Here is a 15685-nt window from a genome sequence, read left to right as displayed (position 1 = left end):
TTTATTTTGGCTTACGTCACTCTCAACTATGAAATGAAATCTCCCTTTTCTCTTTCCTAGAATAAAATGTCTCTAATTCCTATTTATGATTAATTTTTAGCTTTTCCCCTCAATGTCCCATTTGCCATATAAACCACAGAGCACAAAAATTAGAATATGATTTTGAGATGGAGGGGAATATACTATCTATGAAAATGCCCGTGGTTTTGAGGACCCCCCCAAAAAAGTAAATTACAGGAAAGAGTCTTACCAGCCATAACAAGGTGCTATGTTTTTCCACAAAGGCTCCTGAAACTGCTTTGGATGACTGGTAATTAAACCAAAATTACCCGAATGCTCTAAGAATGCCCACCTACCCCTGCTCATGCCCCTGGGAGCTTGCCCTGACAACCTGAACACATAGCCGCTCACCTCTCACATACCCATTTCCCCAGAAACATCACCCACCCCGTCAGTCTCACAGAAAACGGATTCACAGAAAAACAGAACCAATTCCCCAGCGTAACACTTTCACTCACAACTGCTAACTTCCACTTCCCCACTCTCAACACCTTTGTTTATTTGCTCTCTTACCTTCTTCAGAGCAACTTTTCCATATGCAAACTTGGGTGTAGACGGAGGGATAAAACCTTCTGGTACTTTTTCAAACTATAAACCGGAGTGGAAAAAAGAGAAGATAAAAAGCTGTTAAACCCTCAGAAATACTATATGCAATTCATTTTTCAAAAGGAAACTCAAAGACTCAAACAATGGTGCCAGTGATTTTTGGAAAGGCAAAGAAACAAGAGACTTTCTCCACAACAGGGTCTGGTAAAATTTTTACTTCTAAGTATATGCCTGTGTATTTATGTTTGCATTTTAAGCTCCAGGAATCATTTAAATAATTATAGAATAAAAGATTGCAAGACAGCAAAAACGAGAAGAATGAGGTGTTGGCAGAAAGCTGGAATGGGGGAGAAAAGGAAGAAGGCCCACAGCAAGGCAGAGTCTGAAGGGAGGGAGCTATAGTAGTAGGCAAAAGTGTTGCTTGCAGGTTAAATCTTATTGGTAGAGTCAAGTCTTGTATCAGTGTTAAACCTCCTGTGGTTACATAGAGCATATTTCTACCTATTCTTATAAAACACACACTGAAGTATTTAGGGGTAAAGGGTCATGACATATGCAACCCTCCAGTAATTTAAAAATCCAACGGGGTGATGAGGGGCAAATGATGAAGCACACGGGGTGTAATGTTGACACGGGTGAATCTGTGTGGGATACTCATGCTTTTTTTAGGACTTTTATTCTTAAACTCTTTTATAAGTTTGAAATCCTTTTTTTTAAAAAAAGATTTTACTTATTTATTTTTATTTATTTCAAAGATGACTTTTTAAAAAGATTTTACTTATTTATTCATGAGAGACAGAGAGAGAGAGAGAGAGAGAGAGAGAGAGAGGCAGAGACACAGGCAGAGAGAGAAGCAGGCTCCATGCAGGGAGCCTGATGTGGGACTTGATCCCAGGACTCCAGGATCAGGCCCTGGGCTGAAGGCGGTGCTAAACCGCTGAGCCACCCAGACTGCCCAATTTTACTTATTTATTCATGAGAGTCACAGAGAGAGGCAGAGACATAGGCAGAGGGAGGAGCAGGCTCCCTGTGGGGAACCCAATGCAGGACTTGATCTCAGGACCCTGGGATCATGACCTGAGACGAAGGCAGATGTTGAACCATTGAGCCACCCAGGAACCCCAGTTTGAAATTATTCTTAAATAAAAAACTGAAATAGAAATAAAACCTTGTTAAATGTTGAATATGAACACACACACATATTTACATTAGAGTCAGAAGATGTAAGTGCCAGGTCTTAAAAGTCTGTGTCCATCTCCAAGTAGGTTGTATTATGATCTCTCAGGATACTTGCATTTCTTTCCTCCTCCCTTCTTTTCTATCTCCCTTTCTCTTTTCCTTCCTTTTGGTTTCTCTTTTAAAAGTAATTTAAGAAGGAAGATAACAGACTGATATAATGAAAAGCAATAGTCTCCTGACTCAGTATTCTCTTAGTTCTATTCTTCAAAGGAAACCATTCTTTTAATTGTTCCATTTTTGTATCTTTTGATCTCTAAATAATATACTTATCTTCTATTTTTTATCTGATCTATTTAAAACATTATCATCTATTTCTTTAATATGTGAGAATTTAGCTCCATTGTAGTATTCTGGATATCCCCTCTTTCTTGCCAACATGGTTTTATATCGGCATTTTCAGTTTCTCCACTGGTTACCTTTATAGCTTGAAATAATATACCTTTGTTTCTTAGTTCCATCAATTAAGATTATCCTTTGTATTCATATAGTTTAAGGTAAGGCTATTTGCATCCTTCCCTGAGCTCTCTTTCCCTACTCCCACTCTCAAATCATTAGCTATACTTTTACATTGTCAAGGTTAAAACAGTCTGTCCTGTACCCATACACTTCCCTTCACCTGTATATTGACTTTAGATTCAAAATCAGTCAATAGTGCTTATGCTCACATGATTATACTTATATAAACATTACTCTCTGCAAAGTAGTATATACCACGATGGCATGTTCTGTCTTGCTTAGCTTTTTGTGTTCTTCTCCTTCCCCTGGGCTTTCTAACTGCCTTTTTTTTTTTCCTGTTTGCCTTTAGGTTAACACCTATAGGTTGTTCCGAATTTCCAAAGATTGTATTGAGTATCTCCAAACACCCTTTCCCTCCATAGGAAATTCCCTCTTGGAACTCTCAAGTCTTCTTGCTCCAAGGAACTGACTCTCCTCGAGGCTTGATATTCTGGGACTTCATTATTCTCCTGGTTTTAGCTTCTGTTTCTAGAATCTTATAACCACCTCATTTCACTGGAGCAATCACAAATAACTTATGAAGAACTAGTGTCTGGAAAGAAAAGTTTTTGAAACTTTGAATGTCTGAAAATGGCACATTTAGCTGATAATTTGGATGGCTATAGAATTCTATGTTGAAAATCATCTTTCCTCAGAAGGAACAATATGTCCTCCTTGTATCATCCAGTATGACACACACCAAGTTTATTGTTGTTTTTTCAAAGGTGACTGGCTTTTTCTCTCTAGAAGCTTGTAAGTGCTTTCTTCTGTTTTAAATTTTTCCAAGGATGTGTTTGGACATGCATGTTTTTACGTTTATTATTCTGGGCAACTCAAATATCCTTTTCTGTTTTGGAAAAAAATTCTTTGATATTTTCTTTTTCTCCATCTTTTTCCCTTAAAAGTAAATGAGACATCCTAGATTGTCCTGCTATATCTCTCACCTTTTCTCTATTTCCATTTCTGTCATCTGGTTCTAATTTCTAGGAGATTATTATTTACTTTGGGGAACTCTGTTTTGTTCCTTAATGGCTCCTTTTTCAAAGCATTCCATTTTTATATTGTAGAAAAAACATATTTTTTTCTTAAAGATTTATTTATTCATGAGAGACACACACACACACACACACAGAGAGAGAGAGGCAGAGACACAGGCAGAGGGAGAAGCAGGCTCCATGCACGGAGCCTGATGTGGGACTTGATCCTGGGACTCCAGGATCAGGCCCTGGGCGGAAGGCAGGTGCTAAACCTCTGAGCCACCCAGGGATCCCCCCAAAAAACATCTTTTCAAATGTCTCTTAAAGTTATAAATTTGAGAGAGTGTGCTTTGCTTTGCTTAAGATCTTTCATTTCTGTCCCTGAATTCCCTGTTGTATTTTGGTTATTTTTCGTTTATTTCATTTTTGTCTTCCTTTTTCCCCTTTACAGGTTTTATGGATGTCCTCAAACATCTGACCACCTTTGGCTGTCCATTTATATTTAATGGTAATGCAAAAGACATACCAGCATTTGATAACCATCCTCTTTATGCCAGTCCTGCTCTGTGTACAGGCACAAGGCTTGTCCAGTGGGGAACCTTGTTTTGGGGTGATTTGGGAAGAAGTAACACAAAATATGTAGGGTCTCTTCCTTCAGGCTGTACACTTTTTTTTAAATTCTGATTTTCTGACTGTTGAAAAGATGTTTCCCTGATAGACAGTATATTTGTAAGAGGAGTGGTAGAGCGGAGGACCTGATGGGAATATGTAGTTTCATTAGCCTTCCCGTTTTCAGCTTGGTTTCATTCTGTCTCTTGTCACACATACATTTCCAGGACCCTGGCTGTCTGGGGTTCTTTAAGGGCAATCTACACTCTGTTACCTATTTCTATAACTCCCTTTCACACTCACTGGGGACCCAGAGTTCTCATGCTACTTCCTCAATCAGCCATCTTGAACAGGGAGTCCTTTATATTTCTAATATTCTATGAATTGATATTTCTGTAAAATTTTTAAAAGAGTACATTAAAATGATCTTCATGATTCATACTAAAGTGAATGTGAGGCCAAAGAGTTATTCCTGCTGATCTCAGACAGTTATAATGTGAGTTCTCTTCCAGCTTTGCCTTCAGTCCTAGAACACATTCATTCTCCTTTGGCAGTTTACCCACCTCTTCCTCCTCCATCTCACCTTCTGGTCAAGAAAAGCAGAAAACACAAATCCACAGAGGGGACCTGAGAGTCATCTGATTTGTTTCTGAGGTTCCCTATTCACCTGCACATAGCAGTGACCATATCGAACTCCGAAAGTCAAAGTGGATTCCAGTGTAACTAGCGCCTCAATGTTGTCTGACACATTGGAAGAAAAAGTCACTGCACAAACATTCTTCTTTAACCTTCATTCACCTAACATTGATGAAGTGCTTCTCTGCCTGTGTTGTCATCTCCTTTGCTACTCCCATAGGCCCTCAAAGCCAGTATTATATTTCCTTTTCAGAGGTGAGACTGAGAGAAACTTGCTCAAGATTATCACGAGAGTGAAGGAGTGAGCTGGGTTCCTCTCAGTCTACTGTTGTCTCTACAGCTTCATCTGACCTCCTTTATCATACAACAATAGTACAATAGAAAGTGTCTTCTAGGGGTGCCTGGGTGGCTCAGTCAGTTAAGTGTTTGCCTTCAGCTCGAGTCATGGTCTCAGGATCCTGGGATCAAGCCCTGCATCAGGCTACCTGCTTAGGCAGGAGCCTGCTCCTCCGTCTCCCTCTGCCCCTCCCTGTACTTGTGCTCTGTCTCTGTCTCTTTCTCTCAAATAAATAAAATCTTTTTTAAAAAGTCCTCTATTAATTAAACATAATTTCAAAGACAAAAACATCCCACAAATCCTTTTCTCTTCCAGTTTTCCTCCTGGACCCTCCCCTTATGCACATATACCATGTTAGGTTGGAGATAGTTTTGTAATTTGCTACTGCTACTTACCAAAAGTACTTCTGGTGTGACCAAATATCAACACTAATTTTATTTATTGCTTATTGTATTCAAATGGACATGACTATCCTTTCAATATTAGGAGTTAAATCATTTCTAATTTTTGATATTATGAATAATGTTGCAACGAACAACTTTATGTCTCTAGCATTACTTGCTTTAAAAAAAATCTTTTTAATAAAGCCCCAAGTGAAGAGTTACTAGGTCAAATGATAGGAGCATTTTATATGAGTCTTAATGTAGTATACACCAGGGGGCACTTGGGTGGCTCAGTCAGTTAAGCATCTGCCTTTGACTCAGGTCATGATCTCGGGGCTGGGATTGAGCCCCGCATCAGGGTCCCTGCTTAGGGGGGAGCCTGCTCTTCCCTCTCCCTCTGCCCCTCCTCCTGGCTCGTGTTCTCTGTCTCTTAAATAAAGAAAATCTTTAAAAAAATAGCATATACCAAGGTTTCTACCAAATGTCTCTACTTGTTTATGCCTTCCACCCAACTGTCTGTTTGGATCTTGATTTTTTTAAGTCAGTGGTATGAGCTCATCATAATAATGGTAATAGGTCTCCATCTGTCTGTTCCAATCTTTGGTCTTTTCTTTTTAAATAAGGTTAGTGATTTTTTTCATTGGTTATCTTAGAGTAAAATCCTAATCTTCCATCCAACTAATTCAATGTTTCAGAAAATAGGTGAATATTTCAAAACACTGTATCTCAGAACATCTATTTCTCCATAATTTGTGCTTTAATCATAGCTTTCAAACCAATCTAAATATTGCTCCTTATCTTGTTTATTTAGCTGGACAAATTTAACACAGGAAGCTGCTCTTTTCCCAATCTCATCCAATAGATTCAATGGTGACCAACCTTTCTTTCCCCAAGATCTCTAATGTTTTCATTCATTCTCTTAACAAATTCTTATTAAGAAAGTACTTTGTGTCAGGTCCAATGTTTGGTACTGGGGATATAAACAGCTCTTAGTCCAGATCACGAGAAATGTGTGTGTAACAAATAGTATCAACACACTACTGGAAATAGAGTGTTAAAGATTTCCACACTGTAAGGCAGTGGAAGAAAACAAAATGTGACTAACTCTGCAGAGAGATAGATCAAAGACAACTCCCCCAGAGAAAGTAACTGAGGTATGTTCTCATGTTCCAGATGGATTACGGCAGAGGGAACATTACATGCAGCGGCCAGGAGGTATCAACAGTGCTGTCCCATTCATGGAATTTTATGTACCTTCATTTTAAGGCCAGAGAGTAGCATATAGGAAAGGGAGAATTGAAAAAAAAATGAGGTTTGAGGGAAATAGGAGACCAGGTCATGGAAGGCATCCTGATCAGACAGATGGGCATTTTAGAGAATTCACTCTGGAAGACAGACTAGAAAAGCCAACTATGCAGGGAAGGAAAAGACTAGTGCAACAAGAGTGCAGGCAATGTTTTAAAGTCTTACGTTTGTTACATTATATTCACTTTTTCCTTTTTAATTACCAGACATGAAACACTGTTTCCTCAAGCACCATGGATCAGCAAGAGACCACTTGCCTCTACTAACTGAGCTAATGTAATTCTATCCATAAACTAAGGACAATCAATTGGCCAGTGTAGTCTGGTCTTTGGTCAAGTTTCAAACTTCATTAAGCCTTTCTTTTAAGATTTATTTTATTTTTATTTATTTATTTGTTTGTTTGTTTATTTAGTGTGTGAGTGTAAATGTGAGTTGTGGGGATGGAGAGAAGGAGAGAGAATCTCAAGCAGGTTCCACAGTGAGAACGGAACACAATGTGGGGCTGGATCTCACCACAATCAGAGCTGAAATCAAGAGTCCAATGCTTAACCAAATGAGGCACCACCTTCCTTAAGCTTTGTAGTACTAAAGGTCACTGTGGCCATATTCACATCTCTAGTGCCCACCCAGCTCCAATGCCCCCCTCAGGAAATCCTAAGATTCACTCCAATTATCACAGTCCTCAACATACAACTTGGTTAATTTCTATAAAATGACCCATCTCCAAAAAGCCAGCTGGGCTTTTTATCCTTTTTTTTTTTTTTTAAAGATTTTATTTATTTATTCATGAGAGACACACAGAAAAGAGGCAGAGACATAGGCAGAGGGAGAAGCAGGCTCCCTGTGGGGAACCTGATGCAGGACTCGATCCCAGGACCCTGGGATCATGACCTGAGCCAAAGGCAGATGTTTAACCACTGAGCCACCCAGGTGCCCCAGAACTTTTTATCTTTGATAGAATTCCTGTGAAGAACTATAAAATACTCCTAAAAAACGGGTCTTAAATTCACTTGAAAGAATATAAAAATAAACTCACCACTGCCCCTCTCAGGAATTGGTAGGGAGGAGTAGGGTGCTGTCCTACAGTCTTATGGTTCATCCTCGAGGTCAAAGTGTTAACCATGCCTGGTTCAGTTTTACCCACACCAAAGAGAATATTTTAGAAAATGCAAATGTCATGAGCTTTGTCATGCTTTAAAGAATCACATGCAAAGGGCCACCTGCAGCCTTCATCACTGAGCACAGGTCTGTGTAGCTTAATGGGAAACTGTTATCCCTGGGAGCCCATGTCAGTGAAAGATATTGTCCACTGACACCCAACTTACTCTTGAAACAGATTAAAAAAGAGAGCCATTCCAACTTTTTAAGTTTTTGGTAAATAAAGAGGCAGGAAGGGGATCCCTGGGTGGCGCAGCGGTTTGGCGCCTGCCTTTGGCCCAGGGTGCGATCCTGGAGACCCAGGATCGAATCCCACGTCGGGCTCCCGGTGCATGGAGCCTGCTTCTCCCTCTGACTATGTCTCTGCCTCTCTCTCTCTCTATCTCTGTGTGACTATCATAAATAAATAAAAATTTAAAGAGGCAGGAAGAGCTATTTATGGGGCGTTTATGATCCCATTCCTTTCCTCAATGCAAGCAAATATTTCGAAAATTTTATTTACTTATTTATTTGAGAAAGAGAGTGAGCAAGCAGGGGGAAGGGCAGAGGGAGAAGCAGACTTTCTGCTGAACAGGAAGCCTGACAAAGGGCTCGATCCCAGGACCCTGAGATCATGACCTGACCTGAAGGCAGATGCTTAACTAACTGAGTCACCCAAGCACTGTGAAGCAAATTTTTTTAAGCAAATATTTTGAATATCATTTAATAAACCACATAACTGAACATCTACAAAGTCTCATAAGAAAGAGCCCACTTTTAAAGTTGTTCATTTCTCTCTCTCTCTCAAACCTAAAATACCAAAAAAGAGAAGGGAACATTTCTCAAGACTATTTCTGTTATGGGTTCATTTTATTGTGCTCATTGGTTAAACACTTGGGATCCCCTGGGTTTGTCTTTGCTTGGCTCGCTGCCCTTCTCACTCAGCTCTCCATGGGCAATCTGAGCCTTCCCTGGATTCCAGCCTCCACTTCCACTGATGACTTATCCTAATGAATTTTTCCTAGAGTTTCTCCCTCTTAAGTGAGGTGCTTGTTGGATAGATACCTTCATCCAGATGTTACCAAAGGCATCTGAAGCTGAATAAATCCAGAACAGAAGTTACTTCCCCTCTCCCTTCCCAGCCTGTGGCTTCTCTGTAATCCTCTATCTTGGCCACTGACCATAACACCCATCCAGTTACCCATCCTAGGCTGTAACCTGGACAAATCCACAACTCTTCATAGTTCCTCACATCCACAGGTAGTCAGTTGCTGAATTCTACTGATTTACTTCCTAAAGACTCTTCAAATCTCTGACTTCCTCTCCATTCCCTCCTGCCCCTGCCATCATTTCATTCCTTGGTTACAGCAGCAGCCTCCTAGCTCATGTTCTGCATCCAGAAATGTCCCAAGGGAGAGTCCTACCAGTGCATTCACATGGTCACAGATAAAATCTGCAGAAGTAATATAATAATTTAACCACAACAGGCTAACACCCTTGTCTCCTTCTGCTCCAGCTTCTCTGTATCACATAGCCCTCTTATGTCAGGAGACTTTGGAGCAGCTATAGGCATTCTTGGAATTCAACCAAAGGAGAGCTGGGGTGATTTATTTAATTTGGGTGTAGAATATATCTACATATTTCATTGTTATTTCTATGGATAGGTAAATTATTGGTAACAGATTATGCCTAATATCCAACATACTGACTCACTTGTATATCACTTGATGGTGCTCTGAGGCACCCAGTCTCAGAAGTATGGGGGTTCTTGAGGAGACACAAGGTTTCAAATGTATGTGGCCAGAATCTGTCTGTAGAAATTTCTTCTGAATACTGCAGCTCATGTATGAAGGAACTGGAGAGGGACTGCCCCAATTTTTATAACAATTCTAACCATTTTATAGCATTATCAGTAACAAACTGGGAAATTTTCTGTTTTCTAAACTTTTAATACATACTAAAAAACAAAGTTCAATCAGCCACACCAAAGAGAAAGATTTCTGTTCTCTTTAGAGAAAAAGATTACAAATATAACAGAGACAAAAAACAGCATTGAGCCAAAAGAATGCAAAAAAAGAGGGACAGCGGATATATTTCAGTTAATAAAGCCAAAATATGCTTTAAGCTTTGTGATGTTCATGATTACTTTAATCTTTAAAAATTTTAAATTTGCAATTTTTTTTTTACCTCATTTAAATACACACCCGGGGGTGCCTGGCTGGCCCACCAGGGGAACATGTGACTCTTTTTTTTTTTTATAAATTTTTATTTATTTATGATAGTCACAGAGAGAGAGAGAGAGGCAGAGACACAGGCAGAGGGAGAAGCAGGCTCCATGCACCGGGAGCCTGATGTGGGATCCGATCCCGGGTCTCCAGGATCGCGCCCTGGGCCAAAGGCAGGCGCCAAACCGCTGCGCCACCCAGGGATCCCAACATGTGACTCTTGATCTTGGGGTTGTGAGACTAAGCCTCACACTGGGTGTAGAGATTACTAAAAACAATAAATACATATTCATTTTTGTTGCCTTATCCAACACCCTTTCTGAAATACATATCTGAATACATCACTTTCCTCACGTGGCTTAACAGGGCATATGGAATAGTATTAATGTTCTTGGTGAATGTTCTCTTAAGGTGAGACTATAACAGTGATTATTTTCATTGGAAAGAGATCAGGGAGCAAAACAGGCCCTGGGGACAGTTAAAGGTCTCTGGTAATCTAAGAGATGAATAAAACTAAATCCCTACCTCAGTCCCAACAGCAAAAACAGCAATTCTATGTACATCAATATTTCAGTGTAAAATATGAAATCACAACATTTTAGGCACTCCACAGGAATTTATTGACACTACTAGACTAGGGAAGCAGCCATGAAGGAGAAAAGTGATATATTTGACTACGTAGATTCAGGATTGTTTTTTACAGAAAAAAACAATGAAGAAACTCCTAAAACTGTTAAAAATGCCACAATAATAGAACTCTTGCAAATTACAGAGAAGACAAATAGGCAAACAGAAATTGTGAAAGACTCGGCATAAGTAGTTCATAGAAAAAGGAACATGAATGGACAATTTATACATGATAAAGTGTACAACTCCAGTACTCATCACTAAAGAAATGCAGTGCTTTCTTTTAAAATGATTCTTTATACCTATCAAATGGCAAGGTCAAAAAGTCTGATAATTCACAGTATCAGTAAAAGTGTGGGGAAAAGACTCAACCAATACAATTTCACTGAAGGGCCATTTGGTAACATCTATCAGAATGTCAGAGGTAAGCAACATTGACCAACTAGTTCCATTTCAAGAAAGTTTTCTACACCTATCCTTGAACTGCTCCAATCCTGTCTCACCTAAATGGTTGCAAAAGCCTTTTAATTGGTTTTCCTGTTCTATCCTTGTCTCCCAGAGTCTAGTCTCAACAGCAGGCTGAGTAATCCTTAACAGCTCTGTTCAACTCTACAGTGGATCTCCATTTCACTCAGTCAAAGCCAAAGTCTTCAATGGCCCATAAGGCCCTATGGGATCAGTTCCCCATTATCTCTCTGGCCTCATCTCCTACCACTTTCCCCTTTGCTTAGTAGGCTCCAGCCACACTTGCATCCTTATTATTTCTTTAAAATGCCATGCACATGCCCACCTTTCCACTGGTGACCTTCTGTTTGAATGCTCTTGCCCTGGATGTCCCATATGGCTGTCCTACCACCTTAAACTCTTCATTCCAGCTTCACCTTCTCAAGGAGGCCTTATATGTACCAAGCAGCTAAAACCATACCTGGCATATAGAAAGAACTTGCTAAATATTTATGGAATTACCCACGAATAAATAATGTGGTTCAAGTCAAATAGTTGGAAACAATTATAACAACACCTTGTAGAGATTTTTAAAGAAAGAATTGAAGTGCATGAACTCTAAACCTAAGAGAACTAAACTACATGACATTAATAACTTATGAATAAAAAAATAACATATGAATCAAGAGGGATGTAACTAGGGTTAATGTGAGATAAAGTTTTGTGTGGTTGTATTGATTAATTTTTAAATTATTATAAGTTAAAAAGGAATGTTAAAGTTTTTTGAGAGCTGGGCATAAAGGTGAGCATACTGTATGAACCCGTTTATATAAGCCAAAAAAACAAGCAAAACTAACTTATGGTGACAGAGGTCAGAATAGTGGTTACCTCTGGGGATAGAAGGTTCATGACTACAAAGGAACATGAGCATGGCTTCTGGGATGCTATATGTTGGTTGCAGGGGTGTTTTTACTTTGTATGAATTTACTGAGTAGGGTACTTCTGAGTTGTGCTTTTGGGGGGTACATATTTTATACTTTAGTAGGCAACTCCTAAAAGAACAGAAATAAAATGAATAACCTGTAAACTGGGAGGAGGATGCAGAGGGGACAGGGAGAGAAAAATAAGAAAAAAAAAAAAGACTCAGAATGTAATCAAGGGAAGACAAAATGGAAAAGGTGGACAAATAGATTATTATAAAATAAGATAGCTCAAATTAATTGATGTGTATATCAAGAATCATTATGAATGAGAATGAATGAATGCACCAGTTAGAAAATAAAAATGCTCAAACTAGATTTTTCAAAGATTGTTATATCTTGTTAACAAGGGATATGTTAAAATAAAAGATATTGAAAGATGGAAATTAAGGTATCGTAAAACATACACCAGGTAAATATTAACCAAAATAATGCAAGATAAGCTTTATTAGTATCAGACAAAAAAGACTTTAAGATAAAAAAACATTATTAGAGATACAGGGTTACCACATAATGACACTAAATCAATGACACTGAAGAATTTAATCCTCAGTTTGCATACCTAATAACAGGTCTCCAAACTGACACAACTAGGGGTGCCTGGGTGGCTCAGTCAGTTAGGTGTCTGCCTTTGGCTCAGGTTATATCTCCAGGTCCTGGGATCAAGCCCCGTGCTGGGCTCCCTACTCGGCGGACAGTCCCTCTGCTACCCCACCTGCTTATGTTCTCTCATTCTCTTTCTCTCAAATAAATAAAATCTTTTAAAAAAAACAACAGACACAACTATAGAGAAATATATAAACATGATTCTTTCGATAAATGACAGAATAAACTGACAAAAAGCCAGGAAGGTTATCAAAGATATCAACAGTACAAGTATCAACAGAATGAATAAGCTCAATCTAAGTATCACGTACATAGATTACAGCCAACAATTATAAAACACACAGCCTTTTCAAGAACGCACAGAACATTCATTCATTTTGATATATGCCAGGCTCGAGGACTGGGTTTGACACCTTTCAAGGGACTGGTATCATACAAAGCACATTCTCTACCCAGAAGGCAAATATGTTAGAGACCAGCAAACTAAAAAAATACTTAGGTTTAATAATCACTACTTTGTGCTACTTCAGAACATCTCTAGGCCAAAGAGATATCCAAATAGGTATTACTAGAAGCAAACTATAATAAATATATCAACGCTTAGGAGATGGAGTTATAGAGGTACTTAAATGCATAACCTTAACTAGTTACATTACGGAAGAAGAAAGGCTGGGTTACAAAGCTAAGTTTCAGATAAAGGAAGGAAACACCAAAGATAGGAACAGAGACCTTTGAAGCAGAACAAACATACAAGAGAGAACTTGGGAGTCATCACTAGAAATTAGATGAAACACATAGTAAATTTAAATGAAATGGACAACTGAGATGAAATGGACAAAATCTATGAGTAGTTATGTAGTGATCATATTTTTCAGTATTCTTAAAATATTTCATAATTTAACACTTGGGCTTAAATTGAGACTAAGGCATACTTAAAACAAAAAAATATCCATACCATTTATAGGCAGAAAAATCTTTGTTTTCTAACTTCAAAACTCAGGTGACTGAGCAGAAAAATTGTGGGTTGTTTTTTTTTCTTCACCCACAGCAGAGACAGGAAACCCCACCTGGTGCTGTAGATGCCTCAAAAGGTCACATTAGTAGGACTGAGCATTCTGCTTCCAGGCCAAAAGGAAACAGCAATTACTCGCCCCAAATAAAAAAATGAAATATTGCTGACAGCTCACCTTTGCACCATGGTTCTCAAAAGCCCATGGATTTTCTCTCCTACATACTTTAGCTATGTATGTGGACATGCATTTTCTTACCTTTATTAGAAATAATTGTAATGGCTACCACTTGCTGCACAATACATGTGCCAGTCTATACTGGATGCCTTATGGATATATTCTTCTTGATCCTTAAAATGCAATGAGGTGCTATGGTTCCAGTTTTACAATGAATAGACTAGTGGCTTTATCAGTGACGGCCAAGATTCAAGGCCAGGCCATCTGATGCCTCCCTTCAGTATGTCCTTTTAAACACCAAGGAGTCACTGACAGAGCACAACAGGTCCAAAGCAGGCTCTGTCCAAGACCAGCCCACTGCAGCCCATACCAAGCACCCACCTTCCGAATAACTTCTCGCAGAGCAAAATACTTCTCAGTGAGGTCCCCTGCCTCGCTCAGTGGGGCATCATAGTCGTAACTGGTGGGCTGTGCTTGGTAGGGCATGTTGGCCCCTAGAAGACAAAAACATGCCACGAGTGACTCCCGAAGGTCTTCCCCTGGGACAAGTTCTTTGGGATTTTCGGGCTTAGGGTTGTGGAGGGAGAAAATAAAAGACACATTAAGAAGCAATTGTCAGATGACACCAGAGGTGGCCCCGAGGAGTCAAGGTTTAGAGAGATGAGTTTCTTCCTGCAGGTGGCCCTCGCCAAGCACCTGACAGTCCATAAGGCACTGTCTCCACCCATTCGCTCAGCAAGAGCTCTTAGCTGGGACCCCAGCAGATATCACCACCACTGAACCAGCAGGGAAGCTGAAGCTCCCATGAAATCAGCTGTGTCTCACAACCAGTAGTGGCAGGGCTTCTGGTATGACCCATACCTCTGCCCAATAACCCCAAAGTCTGTGATCATTTTCATGTCCTCGGACCAAGGATCAGCAGAACACAACTGAGGAGTTATGGGAACACACAAAGCAGGAGATGGCTGCAGACACAGACTAAGGTCTCTGTAAGGTCTGCAGAATCAAGGGTGCTGTGGTGTCCTCTCGCATCCCTTCAGGAGCAAGTCATGCCCTCACCCCCCAGCTGCTGGGAGGGTTAACTGCTGATCCCTCTGCTTACAGAGCCTCTGCAGGGTGGCCTTGCCAAGGTTATGCCCTCCAGGGATAGCCCATATCCAATAACTGGCCAAGGGGTGCTCAAAAACCCAGTCCCTGGCTGTCCCAGCTACAGAGCTCTCTCTAGAACCAGCTGGGCCACCTTCAGAGCTGCCTCATTCCTCAACTTCTTCCTCTGCCTAGGGCTGTCTCCAACACTCTTTAAAGGTGCTGCTCCTGGGACTGGCCCCCATAAGCTTCCTGCTGGGTAATCTCAGTCTGTTTCCCAGGGAATGAAATCCACAACAGAGACTGATAAATAATGCCAGAAAAGACTTGAAAAGTAGATGACTTGACAATTATTGTTCAAGGGGCACAGTCTAGAGCAGAGGCCCCTTCCCCTGTCACAGATGACATTCACAGGTAGGAGACTGGGTGCAACAGCGGGCAGTGATCCTATGCTACTACTTAGAAAAGTCATCCATGCAACATGGAGAGTTTGTGCAGATTCCTAAGCCCCACGCCACCCAAGATTCTGAGCTGGCAGCTCTGTGGTGGGACCCGAGACTCTGCATTTCTAACGGGCTCCCAGGTAATGCTGGTGCTGCCCTCTGTGGACCAGCAAGGCTCTGCGCCAGCCATTTCTCTTGTACTCTAGAGAGCGTTTTACAATGCAAGGGGATGAGAATAAAGTTGCTTTAGGATTCTCTTATATCCAATCTAACTCTTAAGTATAATGAGGCACAAAATCTGATAGTTCACCTGTGATGTAGTAACAAGTTCCTTCGACTGATGGCCCAGGCCACCAATGGTAG

The 15685-nt window shown here is 40.2% G+C and overlaps 1 protein-coding gene across 1 annotated transcript in view; it reads right to left on the bottom strand.

Annotated features, from left to right (window-relative positions):
* GLB1 (galactosidase beta 1) overlaps positions 1 to 15685 on the bottom strand; it is an 80555-nt gene that overhangs the window by 24419 nt on the left and 40451 nt on the right. The window contains exons 10-11 of the mRNA XM_025461415.3: positions 14175 to 14287; positions 574 to 648 (exon numbers count right to left, since the gene is read on the bottom strand). Of these exons, the coding sequence (XP_025317200.1) occupies positions 574 to 648; positions 14175 to 14287 (188 nt within the window). The remainder of the gene's footprint in view (positions 1 to 573; positions 649 to 14174; positions 14288 to 15685) is intronic.

This window comes from Canis lupus, chromosome 23, assembly GCF_003254725.2.
Source record: "Canis lupus dingo isolate Sandy chromosome 23, ASM325472v2, whole genome shotgun sequence".
Classification (NCBI taxonomy): domain Eukaryota; kingdom Metazoa; phylum Chordata; class Mammalia; order Carnivora; family Canidae; genus Canis; species Canis lupus.
Note: the sequence above shows the minus strand (reverse complement) of the source record. Positions and strands in the feature narration are given on the sequence as shown.